At 40.6% G+C, this 25,137-nt stretch overlaps 1 protein-coding gene across 1 annotated transcript in view; it reads right to left on the minus strand.

Annotated features, from left to right (window-relative positions):
- The window catches only part of DNAH6 (dynein axonemal heavy chain 6), a 291,757-nt gene that overhangs the window by 102,937 nt on the left and 163,683 nt on the right, over nucleotides 1-25,137 (minus strand). The window contains 9 exon segments of the mRNA XM_030837528.2: nucleotides 11-151; nucleotides 1,470-1,622; nucleotides 5,533-5,764; nucleotides 12,992-13,146; nucleotides 16,069-16,142; nucleotides 16,748-16,894; nucleotides 17,654-17,825; nucleotides 22,552-22,683; nucleotides 24,145-24,302. Coding sequence (XP_030693388.2) covers nucleotides 11-151; nucleotides 1,470-1,622; nucleotides 5,533-5,764; nucleotides 12,992-13,146; nucleotides 16,069-16,142; nucleotides 16,748-16,894; nucleotides 17,654-17,825; nucleotides 22,552-22,683; nucleotides 24,145-24,302 — 1,364 coding nt within the window.

Genomic DNA, 25,137 nt, shown 5'->3' on the forward strand with positions numbered 1-25,137 from the left:
TGTCACCGACCTGGACAAACCAATCAATGGTGCAGCAGTTCACAAGGGATGGAAACATCCGGCATCGGGACCGAAAGGCCTCCCCAACGGGGCTCATGCAGAGAACAATGTGCAGCTTCTGACGGACTCTGCTGATAAAGTATTGAAACACCTGACAAAAAGAAAGACATTTTCAATTTAGAATAAGGCTGAACCAACTATGAAAATAAGTGTTGGCTAATGCATCTGACTCTACCAATATCAAATTAAAAAAATGTTAGCATAGTGGATGTATGAATTGTTTTAACATCCCATTCCAACCCCTTTTTCTCATGCAGACTGGAAAGATTAAATGACGTTTTGCAGACGCTGTTGCAACTTGGGTTTAGCATGTGACGTAGGTCCTCTTCATCAGTGGATTTAAGGAGACCCCTTGAATAAAGTGGAGAGAGGTAGTCACACAAGGCTTTGCCTTGGGGTAGGAGACCATTGGGAGAAAGAGACAGGGTACAGGGCAACTATTTTTGCAGGTACAGAGCCTGGCAGAAATGGCATGGACCTGGGGTCACCATCTCTGGATGTGGCTCCTTACTTCAGCTGCTCCCAACGTGGTGGGGGACACATGACTTTGGAGCTGGCAGCTGAAGCAGTAGCACACTGATTGGTTAGAGGTCTCCTGGATCAGCAGAACGGTTGTGGCAGAGGCAGCAGTGTCCTTGACTGTTGACTTCTACAGTGTCATTTCATAATCGTTCCAAGGAATTCAGCCTGGAATCCCTTTCTTTAGCCTTCCCAATGGTTGTGTCCCTCGAATAAAGCCATTTCTGCTTACATTGGCTGTCTGTACCTGTAAGTCCTGACCTAGCAGGGGAGGGAATTCTCATGAAAGGACACGGAAGAGAGGATATGAGAAAGACTGGCCCAAAAAGTTAGATAAGGTGCAGAAAGAAGAGAAAGGCCTGGGCTAGACAAATAGCTGCTTACAGAGTGTAGCACGGTGTTGGAGAAATGGATCTGGACAGCAGCTGTGTTGTGTGTGTGTGTGTCTGTGTGTGTGTGTGTGTGTGTGTGTGTGTGTGTGTGTGTTACAGAGAGAGAGAGAGAGAGGTTGACAGAGAGGGAGAATGCATTTCATAATCTTGCCAATAGGAAAGGCAGTCAAAAGTACTGAACTCCTTAAGCAGGGCACTGGGTGTGTGTGAAATAAATTTGTGTTTAAGAAGGATAAGAGAAGCTTTCCAGTTTGGACAGATCTATGATCTCCATGCGGTAGTAGGGTTTCTGTTTTCTGCTTTCCATAACAGTTTCTGGAAACCTGATGAACCAATGCTTTAAATGTAGGAAATAAAATACATAGGATTACAAAGGAAACAAATTATATTGAAAAAATTCTATCCATGGACTGCTTAAGGGGATTTGTGGACCACTGGAAAAAGGCTAAGACAACTTTTTGTTTTCCAAAACCTTCTTACCATTCTGACATGTCCTACCTCATCTCTATTCCCCTCAGAAATTCCTGCTTCTTTCACTCTTGGTCTGGTGGCTGCTAAAACCTGCTCCAGTTCATCCTTTTCAAATAAATTCGGCACTTCACCTGAGTTCAGGATGTTATTTATATCTTCTAGAAACTCTTCTACTACAATCTGTAGAAGAAAGCAGAGTGGTCATTATACCTTATTCAACCATTTTACATTTACTGCCTGTATATTACAAAGCAAATATATGATCTAAAATTCACACTGAGTTAATTTTATCTTTAAGAGAAGATGACCCTGGGGGAGTGGCCAAGATGTTAAAGTAGGATGACCCTGAGCTTACCTCCTCCCACGGCACACCAAAATTACAACTATTTACAGATCAATCTATCAATGAGAGTGACCTACTTAAAGCATAGAAATATAAACAGAGAATTAGGCAAAATGAGGCAACAGAGGAATATGTTCCAAATGAAGGAACAAGATAAAACCTCAGAAGAAGAACTAAGCAAAGTGGAGATAAGTAATCTACCTGATAAAGAGTTCAAGGTAATGACCGTAAAGATCCTCGTGAACTAGAGGGAAGACTGGATGAACACAGTAAGAAGTCTAACAAAGAGAAGATATAAAGAAGAACCAAACAGAGCTTGTTTTTAAAATTTCTATGAAAATACAAAAGATCCTGAATAGCCAAACTCATCTTGAGAAAGAGGAACAAAGCTGGAGGTATCATGCTCCCTGAGGTCAAACTATACTAGAAAGCTACAGTATTCAAATAGTATGGTATTGGAACAAAAACAGACTCATAGATCAATGGAACAGAATAGAGAGCCCAGAAATAAAACACACACTTCTATGGGCAATTAATCTACACAAAGGAGGTAAGAATATACAATGGGGAAAAGACAGTCTCTTCAATAAATGGTGCTGGGAAAACTAGACAGTTACATCCATAAGGAATTGGACTACATTCTCATACCATATACAATATATACTTTCTGTCCATTTCTCTTTCTCTTCTTCTGAAATTCCCACAATGTGGATATTGTTTGTTTTGATTGTGTCCCATCAGTCCCATAGGTTTTCTTCACTCTTTTTCTTTCTTTTTATGCTTCTGACTGGATAATTTTAAATGTCCTGTCTTCTAGGTCACTGATTCTTTCTTCCACATGGTTGAATCCTTTTGAAGCTCTCTATTGAATTCCTCAGTTCAGTCATTGTATTTTTCAGCTCTAAGATTTCTGTTTGGTTTTTTAAAAAAATTGTTTCTATTTCTCTGTTGAACTTCTCATTTGTTTATGCATTGTTTTCCTAATTTCATTTAGTTGTCCATCTGTGTGTTTTTGTAGTTCACTAAATTTTTTAAGAGGATTAATTTGAATCTTTGTCTGACAATTCACAGATCTTCCCTTCTTTAGGGTCAGTTATTGGGGCTTTATTAGTTTCCTTTGGTGGTAACATGTTTACCCGATTATTCATGATCCTTGATTCCTTACATTGTCATCTGCACATTTGAGTAAGTGATCTTCTCTTCCAGACTTTACTGGTTCACTTTGGCAGAGATTGTTCTTCACCAGTCAGCTCAGTTTGGGTTTCTGGACATATCAACTGGTAATATCTTTGAGCAGGTGGGACTTGCTATCAATGTCTATTTTAGGGTAGGGATAATGCCTGAGCTCTGAGGTCATGGGTGATGCAACTGGCTGAGAACAGTTGGACAGGACTTCTGACTTGGTTTTAAATGAGCAAGGCTATAGGATGAGCTCTGTGATTGCCTGGGTTCTCTTATCATGTTTCCTAGACTGTTGGGGCTGGGTACTATACTTAGCGGTAGGTGGGGCTATGAATTAGCTTCCCTGCCCTGGCAGAGTGGGAGAATGGGTTCCAAGCCCAAAAAGGCTTTTTGTGGTCTGGTGGGGTGGGGCGTGGCAGGGAGGTACACTCACCATTGGGCACTGTTATGAATTAGCTCCCTTGCTGAGGTGGAGAAGGAGAGCTGGTTCCAAACATCTTCCTAGGTGTTTCTGGTCAAGCTTTCTGCTTGGAGGGGCTGGGAACTAAGCAGTAGATGGGACTGTGAATTAGCTGCCTTGCCTGGGAGGAGCAGGAAACTGGCTTCAAGTCTGGAAAGGCTCTTTGTTTGTGGTCTGGACTCAAGCTGATCTTCACCCCAAGTTCCATGGCTGGGCAGTGTCACTCCACTGGCTTTGCCCTGTGGGCCATCTACTCTGTCTGCCATACTCTCCTCTTGAGCGTTGCTGGGCTACACAGCTTTCCAGGTGTTCTGGCCAGGCTTTCTGGCTGGGTGGAGCCAGGAGCTACACTCAGCAGTGAGCAGGGTATGACTGGGTGGGTGGGGGGACCGGACCAGGCTCCAGGGCTGGCAAGGCTCTTCATTTGAGGACCTCGAATCAGGCAGACCTGCACCCAGCTGAGTTCCCTGATCAGACTGGCTCTGCGGATGAGCAAAGCTGCTGGCTTGGACCACTCTTGGGCGCTTGGGTAAGAACTTGTTTTGTCATGATCTGAGTGCTGGTTGTTACATCCTTACGCCTTCTCCGTCACAATCAGATTCCCAGAGGTCAAGTGCTGCAGATTCCTCCACCATCCCTGTGATTGGAAACTGGAGTGAAACTCCCAAGACGCTACCCAGAACACTGCGGGAGCTGGATGTCCACCCTGGGCTCTTTCTTCCCACTGGAGAGACCCCAGGCTCAGAGGAGACCTCTTGATGTGGTGCTGTGCTGGCCTGGGAGGAGGGCAACGTGGTCAGTGTGTCGCTGCTCCTCTTACTCTTCTAACGTGGACTTTCTTGGTCTCTGTGGTGCAGGGGTGTGCTTCAGCCTCACCCTCCAGGTTCTAGGATTTTCTCCGTGTCTCGTCCGTGAATAACTGTTAGGTGTCCCTGTGAGGGGGAGCAAAGTCGGGACTGACCTATGTCACCATCTTGGCGATGTCACTTGCTGTCACTTTGTTCTTGCACTATTTTCCTGGTGTCACGAAATTGTGTATGTGTTCTCTTGTAGCTCTCTGAGCATCTTTAGAACAATTATTCCGAATTCTTTGTGGGGCAATTTGTGGATCTCCCTTTCTTGGGGCCGGTTATTGGAGGTTTACTGTGGAGTCACGGTTCCCTGATTCTTCACAATCCCTGTAGACTTACATAGATGTCTGCCCATTTGAAGACGCAGTCACCTCTTCCAGACTTTATGGGCTGACTTCGGTAAGGGAGACTTTCAGCAGTGGGTGGGGGCACGCTGGGGCACCAGACACCAGGTCTAGTGGGGCAGGGCACCGAATACGGGGGCATGCGGTATGGGGAGGTTATGTGACTTTGGCTCAGGACACAGTGGCCACACACTCAGCTGTGGGTCTTTTCTCATTCGTAAAAAATATTTACATACTCAGATATAAGGTCACTGCTTGTCACAGATGTTGAAAACAATTTTCCCACCTTATTCGTACTTAGTCATTTTATAGTGTTTTCAAAATTAAAATGAATTTTAAAGTATTTATGCACCAGATTTATCACTTTTTAATTCCTTGGCTGATTTCTATAAACGTTTATTTTCCCTAACATTAAAAGTGTAATCACTGTAGACAATCCTCTATTATGGAATAAATTCAGGATCAGTTAAATTTGTTGTAGACATAGATGTAATCTTATTTTAATTTTAAATTTAATTTAACCAAAACATATCCATCATTTTTTCCTTTTCTTGAGTGAAGCATGTTTCCCTAATTGATTTCACTTAGGGAATTACTTTCTTATATTTATTTCTACAGGAATAGTTTATTACCTCTGTTTTCTATGCCCTTTCCCTCCAAGAAAAGTTAAGTCCTTTCTCGCCCTCTTAACCTCTGATCACATTTACTTACTTAGAATTTAAAGGGGGAAGCAATAGTTGGTAAAAGAAGTAAAAGTGTATCGTTAAAGTCTTTCATAAGGGCCCAAGAACTCTGTTATTAGAGGGAATGATTCCCTGAACTACATCCTAAAAACTATTTGAAGCTCACACACGTGATTGTAACACTTGTCCTCTTCCTGTTCTTGCTCTTTGGCTATTTAGATACGTACCTGGGTGTCCGTGAAGAGGAAAACCATATTCCTGTCTTCTACACCAGCCAGTTTGTACAGCTTCCTCAGGTCTTCATGAAAACAGTCATAATTATACCCCCGGCTCAATTCAATCTGCAAACATTTGTAACCACATATGTGAGTTGCAAGTCTTGTAAGAGACTGCTTTCCTGTGCCTCCCACTCCAACCAGCAGGGCGTTGCCTCTTTCCTGACGAATCATGCGGGCGATCCTGCAGGAGACAAAGCAGACAAAGGTTTATTTCAAGTGTACAGACAAGGCTTCTGCTCAGAGGGCCTGCCCCAGTGTGGAAGGTTGGTGGCCTCTGGAGGGTCATCCCCCAGCCAAAGGCCACAGGGAAGAGCAGGGTATGTCTGAGGTTCATGGTTGGGAGAAAAGCACCACTGGTTTCCTTATATCCATCTCTCCCCCATTTCCTATAGGCTGTTGACCTTGGTCACGCAAATACAGTAAGGTAAAAATCTCCTCTCCCTTCTTCAAAGCGTGAAGGATTTTGTTAAGGAGCCTGGTTGCTCTAGGCCACTACTTATATTAACCATTATATGGGCAAGCAGGTCTCTATTTCTAAGGATGAGCAAGAGAAAAATCGCTGAATGTAGGAGAGGAGACTGCAGCTCAGCAAACATCAACAGGAATAACCTGAAATGGATTTACTATATCAACAAAATTTTAGAAAATTTCTGATTCATGTTAACAATAAGAATTTATAAAAAATTGCAATCATGATACTAGAGTGAGCACTCAGAAAGGGGAAAAAAATCCAAGTGTAGGAAAAATTGATTGTTGATGGAAAGTCTGACTACCAAATTGCAAACCTCAGTGGAAGATGGGCCTCACGAATAGGATACTGTGGAAAATTGAATAGGTGAAGTAGAAGGCAAACACAAGGAAGTTAGCCAGGCCTCAGAGAAAAAAAGATAATGATATTAAAAATGACAAGAGAGAAAATGGAAGGTAAACAGGAGAAACAAATTGAATCCCAGAGGCCACACAATAGGAACTGTAGGAGAAATAAGAGGGGAGAGAGCTGAAATAATAGAAGAAACCCCTAGAGCTGAGCCCCTAGATCTGAGCAAGTCACTCAGTGTCAGGAAAGAAAGTCAAAGAAGACAAGCAAAACACTAAATGTTTTCTAGGAGATCTATAAATATAAAATAAACTATGTGTGTGTGTGTAGGTGAATGTATGCCTGCATGCATATGTGAATCAAAGTATGAAAGAGAAATCTATATTTTAGACATAATTGAAAATTTGTGAGCATCTGAAAAATAGATATAATAGATTACTCCCAAAGGGACAAATAATTTTAGGCTGGCCTCAGGCATCTCTTTTACAAGATGACATTCCACAATGGTTAAGAGGGAAAGCTATCAAGTTATTTCTCAGAGAGTAAACCACCTGCAAATCCTTCCTAAAAGAGTCCTTGAAGGTATACAGAGAAGTATGAATAAAATTCAGAAACTCAAGAAAAAGGGGGAAGGGATGTCAGTATAAAAGTGAGCAGTTTGTATGAGAGTCAAGTTCATATACTGTTGTTAAGATAAAAAGGTAATGGTAGGGCTTCCCTGGTGGCGCAGTGGTTAAGAATCTGCCTGCCAATGCAGGGGACACGGGTTTGAGACCTGGTCTGGGAAGATCCCACATGCTGCAGAGCAATGAAGCCTGTGCGCCACAGCTACTGACCCTGCACTCTGGAGCCCGCGAGCCACAACTACTGAAGCCCACGTGGCTGGAGCCCGTGCTCGGCAGTGGGAGAGGCCACCGCAGTGAGAAGCCTGCACACTGCAACAAAGAGTGGCTCCACTCACCACAACTAGAGAAAGCCCGCCTGAAGCAACGAAGACACAATGCAGCCAAAAATAAATAAATTTATATATAAAAAAAGGTAATGGTAATGTCAATAAACTCACCTTAAAAAGAAGATGCAAATGTAAAAAAATTCTTTTTAAAAAATTATCACCGAAAATCTCAGATTGGGTCATCAGAAACTAAGAAATCATGGGAGAAATGTAAAAGCAGGTTTAATTTCTCTCTCTCAATCTCTCTCTCTCTTTTTTTTAATAGGAAGGTATCTGTCATCTACTCTATTTTTAATTCATGATGCTGATAATTGGAAAAAACAAAGTTCAAATATTTGAAAAGGATAAAGGTTTTATTACTTTTTTAATTAAGAAAGAAAAACATGATCATTGTAACTGATGGGAAAAAAACACTGCTAACACTTTACCACTTGTAAGCTCTATCATGAGGGCCTGGATGCTGTCCTGCTCTCTATGGGAACAGTGTGTAGCACACGGTAGGTGCTTCATAAATAAATTTATGTCTGTTGACTTGTATGTGTGTGTTTACAAAAATGGAATTAATCTCTACACCACATTTTGTTTTGTGACTGTTTTGCTAAATAATGCTTTATGGACATTCTCATGCTAGTGAATACAGCAATAGATATATCATAATTTATTTAATCGGTTCCCTACTGATGGATATTTAGTTCTTTTCATGGTTTTGTTATCATATTGACAATATTAAAAAACAAACCTTAATGCTAGCTGCAAATAGAATCCTTTCAGATCATGAGAGAGAGAGAAAATCCATGAAACAAAAAAGAGGTTGCATTAAAATAAGTTAGAAAATAAGTTAGGATGGCATAAATGTGGTTGTTAAAGCCATGCTTTAAAATAATATTTAATTATATAGGCTTGTGGAGGTAAATGAAATGTGTTAAAGGCATAATGTCTAACTCTATGTGCCATAATTGAATTTTGTAAAAAAATTATATATGCTTATAAATATATTTGAAAGCACCATACAATTTTAAGTGACTGTCTCTAGGTGAGGAGGTGGAATTATGAACAATGTTTTTGTAAATTTTCCGCAATAAGTGTATTTAGTATATAATCAGAAAAAGTAATCACTATTTTTTTTTAAAGAAAACAAAGTAGATCTATTTCTTCCTTGTAGGAAATATAAAGATGTCTTCCTTATGTAGTAGTTCTATCATTAAAAAGATCTTGGTAATAGGCATTTTTATAAGTAAAATTACGTTTATGAAAAAAGGAAATAAACATGTGATTTCTCATTCTAACTACCTCTGAAATTCAGTACACTATCACCAAATCACCTATATTGAAGTAATCAACTTCTAAAGACCTTAAAAACTGTGAATTAGACGACAGTGGTTAAATAGTTCTTATGTGCCATCAGCTTTGGTGGCAGGGCATAGGAGCTGTGTAGTATGAGCTTAGAATGGGGAGCCTACAAGGACTGATTGGAAAATGCTCCTCTGGGACAAAGCACAGACTCCTAGGTCATTATTCAGTATCTTCTGAAATAGTATTAAACTTTCAGATTGGTCTTCTACAGCTTCACACTCTCTCCTGCCCTTACGGTGAGTGTGCTGTTTCACTGCCCAGAAAGTCTTGATAACACTGCTTTGTCTAGAACAGGAGTGAGCAAAAGATGGCCTATGGACCAAAACTTAACCCAAAGATAGGTTTTTCAAAAAAATTAAAAAAAAATTTTTATGGCCTATGAGCTAAGAGTGGTGTTTAGATTTTTAAATGGTTGACAAAAAATCAAAAGAGTAATATTTTATGATATGTGACATTATCACATGACATTCCAACATGAGTGTCCATAAATGAAGTTTTATTGGAGCACAGCTGTGCTCATTTATTCACTGAGTGGCGGTGGTTGCTTTTGTGTTACAATGGCAGAGTTGAGTAGTTGTGACGGGGTCTGTGGCAGAGCCTAAAATATTTACCATCTGGCCCTTTATGAAAGAAGGTTGTAGCTCCTTTCCCTAGGACCTGCCAACTAAAAACTCACTTGCCACCTGGTTCTACAAGAATGAAGTCACTAACCACTGCAGTCTCTGACCTTCAGCACACCCTGAAAGGAGTTCAGGGTGGAGATGAGGAATGAGGAACTCTGTGCTCTGGGAAAAACTGGCAGAACAGATCTTCAGATATCTATTTTCAGGAGATTTTATGAACTCAATTTCTTGCATCTTCTCATATCTAGAAAAGCACTAAAATCGTTAATGGAGACATCTGTTCCTTGTGACTAGCAGCAACCTTCTGCCAAAATGTGTGCTTGACTGCACGTACCCCCTTCACCAAAATCACCTCACCCCTACCTCTCTGGAGCAGTTCCTCGTAGCTATCTGAGAGGCTGTTTTCTGGGCTATAGTCCTCATTTTCCCCCAAATAAAACTTAACTCATAACCCTTACATTGGGCATTTTTTTCTTTTTTTTCATTTGACAGATCCTTTGCTAACTCCTCCCCTAAAACAACTAAGACCCACAGGTACTATTGCCACTGCTATATCTCTATCACAATGCACATCTAACAGACGACACTTCAGATCATTTGCTTATACCTCCTCAGCTACCTCTGAGAGTATAAAATTGAGGGCTGAATGGATATGTAATAATGTTTTGTTATTTCTTCCCATAATGCACAAGGGCTCTATAGTGGATGAAAATATTGAATATCATAAATATCTTGCACTTTATATGTTACTCTTCCCTTGTTTCATTTACATTATAGTAATTTGTTTTTTCCATCTGAGATTATTTGAAACAAATTACTTGTCCTTTCTGCTTCCCAGTGTTATCTTTTCTGTCAATTTACATATCAATGGATAAAAAACTCCCTCCATTGAGAATCCTCCAAAGTTACATTTTCTCTGCTGTAGTAGGCAAGAGATGGCTCTCCTAATTAGTAACTTTATTTTAACAGAGAGATCCATTTGACCATCCTTGCAGTATGGTGACAACTTTGGGGGTATGTAATAGGTAAACAGCTTGGTGCAAACTGCTCTTCGAAAGCACAGGCTCTGAAGTAAATTTTAATTTTTTCTGAGTTGGGAAGGCTTTTATTCAGTTATCCTATGCGACAAAAACAAAACAAGAACCTAGAATGTTAACAAATGGAAATGTAGTATCAGCTATATTGCTGAATATTTAGTGATTTTCCCAAAACTCTTGTTCATAATGGAAGTCCTTTCCAATTGCTAATCAGCAGTAGGTGTTTGAGAGCTCTTACTTACGACAAGTAGAAATTCCTCTCTAGAAAAAAAGAGAACACGTCTACATAGTTACTTACATGGTGGTCCTTTTTGCAGGAAAACTAAATCTCCCCCATTTTACAAATGGTTTTTAATTTCCTTCTGTAATATTTTAAGCAAACCTTGAGTAGCCTGGTGATTCCCTTTCACAAAAGAAAGAGAGATTATAAATATAATTAAGCCGACTTTGCCTATCATCTGGTCTATTCTTCAGGAAGTTTCTCAGACCAGAGTTCTGCCATTCTTTTCTCTTCTTTTTTCTTTCAGGCTTAGGGCTTGCTTGAGCTATGGGAATAAAACTTGTTAGGAGTTAGTGTGTGGGTATATTGGCAGGGGGACAGATGGAAGCAAGTGGTATCCTGACAACCCAATGACAAACTATTTTGTGTTACAGCACTTGAGCTGTGATGAACATAAATCCTTGAATTAGAGTTAATTAAATAGCAGAAGTATAGGAAGGGCAAAAGACTTGGTTTGCTTATGGTTATGGAAAAAAAATCCTGGAGATCTGTCAGTCTTAACAAGGTCCAACACTAAAATACAGTTGACAAGAGAAACAAACAAAGCAATTAAAATCTTGCCATGGTAGTAGACCATGGGAAATCCTGTCCTCACACACATTTTGCACTGCTTATTCCACAGAATACTATATCAAATCTGGGTATCACATTTTAAGTGAAACATCGAAAAGTTATAAAGGGCTCAGTATGTTGAAAACTGGAAATAACTGCTAATAGGCAATAGTGAAACATCTGGGATAATTATACCCGGAGAAGGTAAAGCTAAGAAGAACTTGGTCATGATTTTCAAATATTTGGAGGGCTGTTAGGAAAAAGAGTGGATCCATTTTTGGTGGAGGCATCTACAGTGAAGTTAGAATCAAAGCATTGGATATGATCCCCAGCCTGCCACCCACCAGCTAGAGGGCTTCGGACAATTCACTTAATCTCTCTGTGGCACACGGTATTGTCCAAAAATGCCTGCAATAATGTTTCTGGTCCTACTTGCTCTTTGACCCTATGAAGTGATAGAGTCTCTGATCCTGTCTTGTGAACCTGGGTAGCCCTGTATGATGCTTCTAATGACAGAGTATGGTAGAAGTGATGCTGAGTGACTTCCAAGGCTATGTTGTGAAAGGCCATTTGCCTCCTGCCTGGCTCTCTCTTGGGGCACGAGCCTTTGGAGCCCTGAATCACTGTGTAAGAAGCCCCTGCACTCTGATGCTGCCTTGCTGGAGAGACAGTGGAGTCCACAGGGAGGCAGAGATGGGCCAGGTGTTCTAGGTGCTGTCTGACTGCAACTGCATGAGAGACTCCAGGAGAGAATGGCTGGGAGCCATGAGAAATAATGAAAAAACAAAGCTACTAAGTATTACAGTGGATTATTATGTAGCAACAGACCACTGGAACATTCTCTGAGCCTTATATTTAGAAAGATCATGATACTGAGCCATACAGAGGTGTTATCAGAGTTAAATGAGATACTCCATATCACGGTTTATATTCACACTCAGTGCCATTATTATTATTATTACCACTCCAAAGGATGGAATGAGTATCAGAAGTCACAGGGAGTAGATTTTGACTTACTCTTGAAGGGTCATTTCAACACTTAAAAAATTTTTTTATTGAAGTATAGTTGATTTACAATGCTGTGCTAATTTCTTCTGTACAGTAAAGTGACTCAGTTATACATACATACATATATACATATATATATATATATATATATATTCTTTTCCATTATGGTTTGTCACAGGATATTGAATATAGCTCCTTGTGCTATACAGTAGCACCTTATCATTTCAACACTTTTAACACATATTTACAATTTAAGAATTGTTCAAGAGGACATGAGCCACTGTAAAAAGTTGTATATGCCCCAAGGACTACAGATATTCAGGCTGGATAACTAGGTGTTGGGGATGACCCTTAAAGGATACTTGCAGTGGGTATGAGTCAGACTCAAAAGCAGTTAGAATGTATGATCCTTGCATTCAACTTGTTTTGCTATCAACAAAGCAAAACCCCCTATTTCTTTAGTCATGCATGTTAATCAGTCTGGTTATACTGTACATATCTGTAAACAACTTTAGGCCTTTTTTTTGGAATGAGATAGGACATTTTAGAAAACCAAAACTATCTATTAATATTTAGCAAAGATAATGACCTCTGAGATTCCATAAAATGTTCATGTCATATATATTTTAAATATATCAAAAATACCTTTTAAGTTACAGCAAGATTTGCTAATAGACCTTTGTCCATCTAGCAATCTATTTAAAGAGTGTTTTACAACTTAATCCTTACCTTTTAATATAAATGAAATTAGATCAATGCATTATTAGGCACGTTATGGCACTATACCTTGAAACATGCTCTATAGCATCCTGGAAGAACACCAGCTTTACTTCTTTGGGATTTGTAAGGTTATAATCATCAAGATAGTCCTGTAGAACACTTGCGATTTTCTCCATATCAGGCATGTCATCATAAATCCGGTCAGTCTTATCTGCTCCAAACTAGATGATTTATTGGAGAAGAACCAAGTTGGATCAATTCTGATATATAAATGTATATAATATACATAACCTTAGGAGGGAACATTCTTTTATCTATATTTTTATTTAATCATTTGCTTATATATGCTAGCAGGGTTTTAAAACCAAGGAAATCAGTTTAAAGAAACTCAGACGTTCATGGCTAACTGAAAAATTCATTTAATTCAACCTCTTCAAGTGGTACATTGGAATTTCAATGATCTTCGCAATAAAACTCACACAGAAGCTCAGAAATGATTTGAAATTTTTTCTCACTTTAACTTACTCTGGTTTCATACTTTTGCTCTTAAGCTGTTGACATCAGAAAAGCAAAATTGTTTAAAATTATGTATGGCAGATTGTGTTATAAAAAGTCATGCCAGAACTATACATAGTTTTTACACAGCAATCATTTAATTAAATAAATCATTGAGCATGATATTTGGTGTAAACTATAGGCAACTGAGTGTCCGTTTGGACCTATTGATAATTTCTTGTCTTTGCCGTAGCAACTGCCCTAGGGACATTTTCTTTTGGAACCGTTGACTAAAATACATATAGGCAATGGAAGAAGAGTCCAACTACTCTTTTTGCTTTGCTTCATTTCCCCATTTGATAATAATATCGTTAGAAACACACAGGAAATATAATCACCACCTGAAAATAAACTTCGGATTTTGATTTTAAGAATACATTTAAATAGACATATTTCGCAGCAAGATCTTTTTTTGACCCACCTCCTAGAATATTGAAATAAAAACAAAAATAAATAAATGGGACCTAATTAGACTTAAAAGGTTTTGCACAGCAAGGGAAACCATAAACAAGACCAAAAGACAACCCTCAGAATGGGAGAAAATATTTGCAAACAAAGCAACTGACAAAGGATTAACCTCCCAAATATACAAGCAGCTCATGCAGCACAATAACAAAAAAACAAACAACCCAATCCAAAAATGGGCAGAAGACCTAAATAGACATTTCTTCAAAGAAGACATACAGATGGCCAACAAACACATGAAAACACATGAAAAGCTGCTCAACCTCACTCATTATTAGAGAAAGGCAAATCAAAACTACAATGAGGTATCACCTCACACCAGTTAGAATGGGCATCATCAGAAAATCTACAAACAATAAATGCCAGAGAGGGTGTGGAGAAAAGGGAACCCTCTTGCACTGTTGCTGGGAATGTAAATTGATACAGCCACTATGGAGAACAGTATGGAGGTTCCTTAAAAAACTAAAAATAGAATTACCATATGATCCAGCAATCCTACTACTGGGCATATACCCTGAGAAAACCATAATTAAACAAGAGTCATGTACCACAGTTTTCATTGCAGCACTATTTACAATAGCCAGGACATGGAAGCAACCTAGATGTCCATTTACAGATGAATGGATAAAAAAGATGTGGTACATATATGCAATGGAATATTACTCAGCTATTAAAAGGAACAAAATTGGGTCATTTGTAGAGATGTGGATGGACCTAGAGACTGTCATACAGAGTGAAGTAAGTCAGAAAGAAAAACAAATATCATATATTAATGCATATATGTGGGATCTAGAAAAATGGTATAGAAGATCTTATTTGCAAAGCAGAAATAGAGACACAGACATAGAGAACAAATGTATGGATACTAAGAGGGAAAAGGGGGGCAGGTGGGGGGAATTGGGAGATTGGGATTGACACATATACACTATTGATACTATGTATAAAATAGACAACTAATGAGAACGTACTGTATAGCACAGGGAACTTTACTTAATGCACTGTGGTGACCTAAATGGGAAGGAAATCCAAAAAAGAGGGAATATATGTATATATATAGCTGATTCATTTTGCTTTACAGTAAAAACTAACACAACATTGTAAAGCAACTATACTCCAATAAAAATTAATTTAAAAAATAGATATATTTCATACAAATAAATTGTTTAGTATTTTTTTTAGTTGTCAGGGGTTATCAGGGTGGTGAGGTATTGCATATGTGTATGATATAAAGATGAGTCCATTCATTTGTTTAAACAGCATTGATTGAGAGCCTGCTATATACTTAGCTCTGTGCAGGAAACTAGGGATTTAGGGTGAACAAAACAAACATGGCCCTTGCCCTCTCAGGGACAGTAGGAATGTTGTACCCAAACAAGAGTCAACTTGGTAAAACAAGACAGCTATCTGTCAACATAGGTAGGGTGGTTAGACGGAAGTCTTCTAACATAGAATAATGTTACTCATCTAGAATAAGTCTATTCTAGGTAGGTCTAGAGGGTAAAATTAGGGCCTATGTGTAGATGTTGTTGGGGGGACAGACTTAAGGAACTTAGTACAAGGAAAATTTTGGTACTAATTAGAGCTACCCTGAAATGAAGAAGGCAGAACTGCTAACTAATTAGCTTCCCATAACTGGAAACCTCTGAGCAGAGACTGAAGAACTACACAGGATTCTAGGAAAGGAATTGGAGTCCTGAGTTAAGAGACTAAATCTCTTTGCTTCCTTCCAAATCGAATATCTGATGGGTTTCGGATTCAAACTATTATTAAAATGAATGTAACTAGATCAGAAGTCAGCAATCTTTTTCTCTCAAGGGACATATAGTAAATATTTTAGGCTTTGCAGGTCGTATAGCCTGTGTTGCTACTACTCCACTCTGCCTAGTCATTAGAAAGCAGTCATATACATAGTACAGTCAAATGGGCCGTGGCTGAGTCCCTATAGAACTTCATTTACAAAAATGGGCGGTGGGTGGATTTGGACTATGGACCATAGCTTGCTAACCCCTGGTCTAGATCTCTAATCTTCACATGTGCAAAGCTCTTATAGAATATGAACTTGAAGTAGAAAATAGTAAATGTTTTATAGCCTTCAAATGTAGTCGTCAATACAACATACTTACCTTAATGAAATCTCCAAATATGATGGGCTTAGTCAAAAAATATTCCAGGCCTATTGCAATTCCAAAATGTTTGTCTATTCAAAAAACAAAATCAATTCTTAGTATAACAATAAGCTGGAATGCAGGATATTAATAATAAGATACACAGAATAATAACCCCTGTTACTTTATTTAGAAGCCTAATTGGTACACATGAAACTGAGGGAAAGCCATGTTAATGCCATACCACTTTAGTCTGGTTGATAATCCCCCAGATTTAAGATTAAGAATATTTACTATTAGTAAACATTTTATTAAATAACAGATATTGAATACATATTAATAAATAAGAAATACTTTAGAAATATCCTGGTTTCTTATCCAACAAACTGCTATTTTTTTTCCTACTTTCCCTCCTCTACTTAAAATGCTATACTGAATTAAGAATATTAACCCTTCCTGAATTTCAATGAAATGATTTTCATAATATTTCATATATTGTTATATATTTGGGTCATATATAAATATATGAAGAAAAAACCTTTTACTCATGAATGCTTACAATTCATTTTGCTCATTTTAGAAACCAAATTGTGTCTCCCTGGTAGTCTAATGGCTAAGATTAGAAACCAAATTGTTTTTCTACTAAAAAACAAAAAAACCTAGCTAAATAAAGATTGATATAAAGATTGATATTTACTGGCCATTTCTGTCAAAATAGCATGGAAATAGTGCTTATCTTCATTATTAATCAAACGGTCATGGAAGACTCTTTGACATTCATGGCAAAAAAGTCTAAATATCTGTATCTCTTCTCTTATTGTTCCTGGATCACATTGAAGGATACCTGTTTTTTAAGAAAAGGAGAAAAGAAGAAAAATTCTACAATTGTGGAATATCTAGTAGTTTAATTAAGGAGGAAATCCTTAAGTCCAACTTTATCCCCACACTACCAGAAATGGATGGTTCCCCAGTGGATATACATATATAATAATGGTGAGCTCATTTTTTGAAAGCAAAACTGGGGACACATTAGTGGTGAAAATGGGGAGGGTAGCAGAAGGGGGATATGGGGCCTAAAGAGAATTATTTTTTAAGTTGTGAGGTATTATAGCAGGGTCTTATGCTGTTAACGAATGATCTGATAGAAGAGGAAGCATTGACAATGCAGAAGAGAAGGGGGAATTATAAGAGCAAAATCCTTGAGTCGGCAGGAGGGGATGCGATTCAATACTGGGGTGGAGGGGACTATTGGCACATGTTAGGGGCAGGGACAGCTGAACCACTGCAGTGGGAGGGAAGGCAGATGCAGGATGTCTGGGAGATCTGGAAGAGGAGGCCCTTCTGGTTTGATTGCTTCTATTTTTTTTCAGTGAAAAAGAAGACAGGCCACCAGCTGGGAGTGAGAAATGGGAGGGTGGTTTGAGGAAAGCTGTGAAGTAGCCAGTCTGGGGTGGGGGTGGAGGGTGACTTGAACAGGGACATTGTAATGGGATTCCCAGGCAAGTCTCAGACACCCATGTACACACACTTCTACTGAGAGATCTGGGGGTGAATGGAAATGGAAGGAGGGTGCAGGGCAGAGAATGAAGGTTCCATACACTACCTTGCACACATTTGGATAAATCCCTCAAGTTAAAGACATAATGAGACTTGGCTGGTGTAGGCAGAAGATCCACACTCATCCTGTTATAGATCTCAACTGAGGCTTCCACAATTTTGGATGCAGTTTGTTTTACAGCTGGTGGGAAGTCATTTAGGAAGCCACTTAAGATGGCCTAGAATCAGAAATGTAATATGAGAGGGTTAGATTTATTTTTTAACCAAAATTTATCTTTCATATACTCCAGATCTGATGATACTTTTTCTAATAATAAGTAGAAAACCAAATTACAGTGCAAGGACATGTGGATGTTAAAACTCTTCTTTTCTAGATGTGGCACATGTATACAACGGTATATTACTCAGCCATAAAAAGGAATGAAATTGAGTTATTTGTAGAGATGTGGACGGACCTAGAGAGTGTCATACAGAGTGAAGTAAGTCAGAAAGAGAAAAGCAATTATCGTATAATAACGCATATGTGTGGAATCTAGAAAAATGGTATAGATGATCTTATTTGCAAAGCAGAAAAAGAGACATAGACATAGAGAACAAATGTATGGATACCAAGGGAGAAAGGGTGGGGGGAGGGAGGAATTGGGAGACTAGGATTGACACATATACATTATTGATACTATGTATAAAATAGACAACTGATGGGAACATACTGTATCGCACAGGGAACTCTACCTGATGCACTGTGGTGACCTGGATGGGAAGGCAGGTGTATGTGTACGGCAGATTCACTTTGTTGTGCAGTGGAGGCTAACACAACATTGTAAAGCAACCATATTCCAATAAAAATTAATTAAAGGAAAAACTCTTCTGGGGGAGAGATAAACTAGGTGTTTGGGATTACCAGATACAAACTACTATATATAAAATAGATAAACAACAAGGTCCTAGTGGTTAGCACAGGGAACTATATTCAATATCCTGTAATAAACCGTAATGGAAAAGAATATGAAAAAGACTATATATATACATATAACCGAATCACTTTGCTGTACACCTGAAACTAACACAACATTGTAAATCAACTACATTTCAATGAAAGAAACTCAAAACACAAAAAACAAAAACACCCTCTTCTTTCCATTTCAGAATATGTTCTCCAGAATGGACTCACTTCTGTCCTCTGCGACTGTCTGGTGCTGCCTGAGCAGCATTCACAGCCGACCAGTGGACTTACCGTGAACCCACTCTCAAGTAATTAGACCTCATCTGGCTGTGGGTCCAGAGGGTCTTCACGGAGTGCTCACACTTGTCTGGAAATGAGCTGAAGTCCTCTCTCTGATTCTTATGGGTGAATGACCAACAAATCTGTAGACTTTCACCCTCATGTATATTGAAAGTTCGACTTACTGATACCTGTGAACTCCCCACCCTTCCGCTTCCCTAGCTCAGTGTATGGCCCCACCCTCCACTCAGATCAGGAACTTGGAAGTCTCTTTTCTCTTCTTTTTTAAAAATTTATTTATTTATTTTTGGCTGCATTGGGTCTTCGTTGCTGTGCGCGGGCTTTTCTCTGGTTGCGGCGAGTGGGGGCTACTCTTCGTTGCGGTGCGCGGGCTTCTCATTGCGGTGGCTTCTCTTGTTGTGGAGCACGGGCTCTAGGTGCGTGGGCTTCAGCAGTTGTGGCTTGCAGGCTCTAGAGCACAGGTTCAGTAGTTGTGGCACATGGGCTTCGTTGCTCCGCAGCATGTGGGATCTTCCTGGACCAGGGCTCGAACCAGTGTCCCCTGCATTGGCAGGCGGATTCTTAACCACTGTGTCACCAGGGAAGTCCTAGAAGTCTCTTTTGAAACCTGCCCTTCTTTGTCCCCCACAGTCGCTCTTGAATACATTTCTTGAATCTGCCTGCTTCCTTCTGTTCCCCTTGACGACACCCCATTCCAGCCCTCACTCCTTTTCATCTGGGCTTCCTCACTCCCTCCTTACTCATTGGCCTCTCCATTCCCACTCATCAACCTTCTGTTACCTTTAATCAGGGAAATAAGGCCCTGCACCCCCACCAGTGCATGCTCTGCCCCTGCCCAGCCTCTTCTCCTTACCCTCTCTCCCCACCAGACGCTGTGTCAGCCTCCCTGGCCTTACTACCCATGCTCTCTTCTCCCCCAGGACCCATTCCCACAGGGCTCTCTGCTTTGCAGGGACTTTCTCATCCTTCATGTTGGATATTACATGTCCTTCAGAGAGGCCTTCCCTGACTACCCAATCTAAGATAAGTCCTCCCGTCAGTCTCGCTTATGGCTCTCTGATCTTCTCATATATCACTTGCCACAAGCTGAGAGTACGTATTTATTAGCCTTCTAGCCCCAGTTGCTAGGGAAACTCATATTAGATTTTTAAATAGATAAACTCCCATCACCATTAACCTTGGAATTACTTATGGGAGAAGGCGCCAGAGTGCATATCAAATGCTTGCAAGTCAGCCCCTGTGACTTTAGATTTGGGGCTCATATATGACATAGTTTGAAATAAATCAAAGTATTTGTTTTCAATGAGCCTTCTGTTGAACATTATTTGTAAAAGCAGTTTGTGAGGACTATCTTTTTGAGGTACTGTCCTGCCGAGCCCCCAGCATGAATTTAACATTCTCCTTTTTGGACCTCATGTTGAGTAGGACCATCCTAATATGACAAAAATAAAAATCCCAGTCTGTTTATTCTCCATCACACAAATACTAACACAGTTTACATCCATATCTATCTAATATATAGTATAGTTACATATATATAAATACTGTCATATATATACAAAACAACAAATTTACTTTAACTTATTGATTTTGCTTTTTTCAATTCTTGGTAATCCCCAAGTTCTTTCTCCTCCATACGATAAGGACAGGAAAGGTGGGCTGTGAACTCTGCTTAGATGGGCTGTGATTAAAAAGAAAGTTTGGGGGCTTCCCTGGTGGCACAGTGGTTGGGAATCCGCCTGCCGATGCAGGGGACACGGGTTCGTGCCCCGGTCCGGGAAGATCCCACATGCCGCGGAGCGGCTGGGCCCGTGAGCCATGGCCACTGAGCCTGCGCGTCTGGAGCCAGTGCTCCGCCACAGGAGAGACCACAACAGTGAGAGGCCCGCGTACCGCAAAAAAAAAAAAAAAAAAAAAAAAAGTTTGGGATCCAAGGCCTTTTTTTCTACAGACAAAATCTCCAGTCTGTTCTGCTAATGAGAAAAATATACTTCCCACCTGAATGCAGTCCAACCCAGAATCTCTCAGTTTTGCTGCATTTCATTTCTATTACCACCCACGGCTAGGGTGAGTTTTAAATGATAGCCTCTAAGTTACAGTGGGAAAAAGCAGTTCCTGCCTGTTTTCATCTGTAACGTGTTTGCTGGCTGATGTTCCTGTAAGTGACACATTTCCGTAGATGTGATTCCCACAGGCAGAGGGAGGAGGCTGAAGGTTGGGATCAGTTTCATTTCCAGGAGCTCAGACTCTACCTTCTTCCTCCCACCCAAAAAAATATTTTGGAATCATTAAGAATGACATTTTGTTGTTGTTGTTAGGGTAACTTTGAATTTGCTTGAATTTGTTAAAATGTAAAATAATTTGCGAATTTAGTACCTTATCATCAGGCATAAGTTACTTGGGACACCCCCTCACCACTGATCACATCACAAAGTGTGTCAGGATACCATGGTGGGAATCACTCACTTCAAACTTTAGAATATACACATAAAGGTTCTCAACAAAAGGTAGGATTTAAAAAAGTCTAATACTTGTGTTGGTCCCCGTTACCCACTTCCTGTCATGTTCTGTACTTGCTACTTAATTATGGTAGATAAGCTCCCATCCTTTCCTATTCTAAAGTACTCTCTAAAAGTTTTCCGAAATGTGGCAGTTCTTATGTATCCTTTTGGCATTAGCTCCTAAACAGCTTATTGGAACGACTTCAAATTTATTAAAAATAATTTCCCATGGATGTAATTTCAATATGAAAACCACTTTCCAGCTGACTGTTGTGTATGTACTGGTTCTGGTCCTTTCTCTCCTCTAAGAAGACCCCATTGGAAGGAGAGGCTGATGCAGGTAAATGCAGAGGCTCACTTTATGCCTGTATCACCGCCTCTTTGGCTCCTGGGTGATTGCAACCAAACCCAGTTTCTTCAGACCAGTCACCTGTCTCATCCTACCTGGATGCACACATTACCACTTCCTGCCTCTGTGACCACATTCACCTGTGTGTTTCTGTCCACCCCTGTCAATTCCACCTTGTAGGACTCAGCTCACTGGCTGTCTCCTCTGAGCGTCTTTGCTGGTTGGTATGACATACTCGCTCTGGTCATGCTGCTTCGTGGTCTCGCATCATTCTACTTAGGTTAATGCCTTGCACTTTCTGAACCCTTCTGCTGATCCCTTACAGGGCAGACACAGTTATTTCCCCCAGTTAAAGGACGAGGAAGTGGTCCCCTGGGGAAGTTTGTGCAGATGGAAGAAACAAGCGTGGTTGTTTCTGCTGGGGGGGTGGTGGCAGCAGGGATGATAAATTCTGGGTTGATGTGTTGAGCCTGAGCCCGCTGGGTTATCAGGGGTGGTGTCTGCTGGGCAAGTGGACATAGACATGGCGATCAGCGAGGAGACGAGCACAGAGGCTGGGGCTGGGTAGGGATGAGATCTGCTGAGAGTCAAGGGCCTGGGACATAGCCTTCTTTAGAGGTAGGGGCAGTGTTCTGACCAGCTTTCTGCATTCCTAAAACTACCTCTGAGACCACAAACGCAGAAGGCCATGATGCAAATGCCTATCAGCTACTGCCCAGATGCCCCTGTGCTTACCTGGTTTCTGCTGAGGAAATGATGGATGGGCTCCCTAGAAACGGACTGTTCTGTGTGAATCTTGGAACAAATAAGTTTTCTTTTCCCCTCTTGCCCAAGTTGGAATCCAGCCTCACCTGAAAAATCTGTTTCAGACTGTGCTCTGAGGGCATCGGGAGACAGAACATGCTGAAGTGTCGGATGAAGCGGGCGGTCACGGGGTTGCGGCCACCACCTGGAGGTGCGCACGCTGATACAATCGTTACATCCTGTATGGAGAGAAATCCACTCGGGTCACCCAGCAAAGAAGGACATGCAATGTGCCCATCCCAACAGTAGGACTCAACCAACAGTTTTGGAGGACCTACCCTAGGACAGCATTGTGTTATATTTTCCAACACATTATCTGACTTAATTCTCACAACCACCTCAGGAGATCACTGTTGTTATCTCCGGTTTGTAGATGAAAAAATCAAGGCCCTGGTTGATAAATAAGTTACTCAACGTTACTTAGCTAACTCATCTATCTTGTATAAATACTCCTATGTAAAAATCTAATCTTAAAAAATTGTAAGAATTTGTACCTTAGGTTAAAATATATTTAATAAATACTAAGTATAGTCAGTTCTTGTTTTTTGTGGTAGCTGTGTTCTATAAAATTGCCAGGAACACTGAATTAATGCACCCTGAACCATTGCTCCTAGGGGAAATACAGGGCTAGGTTCCTTTGAGCCTCTGGTCATAACATGTTCTACTGGTCAATACATGATACTGTAGGTGCTTCTGGCCTTGCCTCCTCTCTAGTCCATACCTTCCCTGCAGCCAAGGGGATCTTTCTACAATGTTTCCTTCAGAGGCTCCTAATCACATTCCTCATCATGGCACCATGGCCCCCTGGGCTGACCTTTGCATGTCCTGCTGCTTTGCTGCTCACATTCCACACCCCCATGGTGTCTCATATTACTTGCTTTGAGATGTAAATAACTCCCTTTCCTTGCTTTGCCCTGCCCTGCCTGCAAAATCCTGTTCTGACATCACCTCTTCTGGGAAGGATTCTCTCATCATCAACCCAGTGCCCACCCCTGCTCCCCTCCAGTCTCTTTCCACTTATCAACCTACATTATAAACACATGTTCATCCATCTTCCAAAGCTGAGCCCTCCAGGAGGCCGGGGCTGTCTCAGTTGTCTATAAATCTCATGAATCAAGCATGGCGAGAAGCCAATACAGATTGAATGAATTGAGTTACACACAAGAAATGCAGAGGCCATATGTCATGGGCTGAATTATGTGTCCTTCTCTGCCTCCTCTTGGCCAATCATGTGTTGAAGCCCTAACTCCCCGTAACCCACAATGTGACTGTATTTGGAGGTAGGGTATTTAAAGAGGTAATTTAGTTAAGATGAGGTCACTATGGTGGGTCCTAATCCAATATGACTGGTGTCCTTACAAGAAGAGACAGTTTGGACATGGATACAGGGAGAAAATCATAAGAAGACATAGGGAGAACACGGCCATCTATAAGCCAAGGAGAGAGGCCTCAGAATAAACCAACCCTACTGACATCTTGATCTTGGACTTCCGCCTTCTAGAACTGTGAGAAAATAAATTTCTATAGTTTGAGTTACCCAGTCTGTTGTACTTTGTTATGGCAACCCTAGCAAATGAATACACCATATTTCACTGCCATTTAAACTGAAACATGCAAAGTAATTTAAAACCTAAAGTAACCTGTATGTCTTTCCAAAAGAGTTTGTTTCTGTCATAAAATCCACCAAAATCTTGATATTGCCGAAGTAATTCAATGGGAGGCTGAGAGCCATAGTGATCCAGTCTGGGCATGTTTAAATCGTCAACAAAAATCACAATTCGTTTGTTTCCTGGTGCTCCTAGGAAACAACATGAATTTAAGAATTATTATTTGCCCTTGGTAAACGTAAGACGAGACTTAGGTAAGGCTTTGGACTCAGTGAACACGGTGCAGGTCATAATGAGCTCAGTTTTCTACAGAGTGAGAAGGGTCCCAGCAGAGTCTTGTCTTGAGGACGAGAGATCTCCCTCTGGCCCCATCCAGGCTCCGACAAGAAGCTGTGGATCTTAGCACTTCAGTTGACCTTCCTCAATCCCAGCCACTCCCACTGCCCTCACCAACTGTGTGGCCTGGGCCTGGGGTGAGTAAAGTCATTTCCTTTTCACAGGAGGAAGCAGAAAAATCCCAAAAGTTTCCTTACATAAATGCCATCCCACCACCCCTTACAGGGAAAACAGGACAGGATATTCAAAACATCCTTATTACATCAAAGGGAAAGCCAGTGCAATGGAGCTGTACAATGGCATATTTAACTTACAGAAAGTCAATATATACATTCAGAAGAAAAAAAAGAGTGATAACACAGAAGAGAGAATAACTTAAGAAGAGGAAGTGACTCCACTACGCTGGCATCCAGCATGTGACAATTCCAAAGAGAATGAGGCAAACTCAGTGCCCCACTTCATCTTCTGGCCTCTGGAAGCCAAGTAGCAGGTCAGGGGTGGGGAGGCGTGCTATGAGTACCATTCATAAAAATTTGGGGCCCCCACCAGAAAGACTGGCTTCCTTTGCCCTGCGCCTACCTGAGCAGGAAAAGGGTAACAGAGAGGGGCTAGGAAAGCAGCTGGCATGACAGGGCCTGTGAGATGATAGACAATGTGGAAGGTAGCTGGGCCTGAGCTCTGCCTAGTGCT

This window comes from Globicephala melas, chromosome 12 (genome assembly GCF_963455315.2).
Source record: "Globicephala melas chromosome 12, mGloMel1.2, whole genome shotgun sequence".
Classification (NCBI taxonomy): Eukaryota; Metazoa; Chordata; class Mammalia; order Artiodactyla; family Delphinidae; genus Globicephala; species Globicephala melas.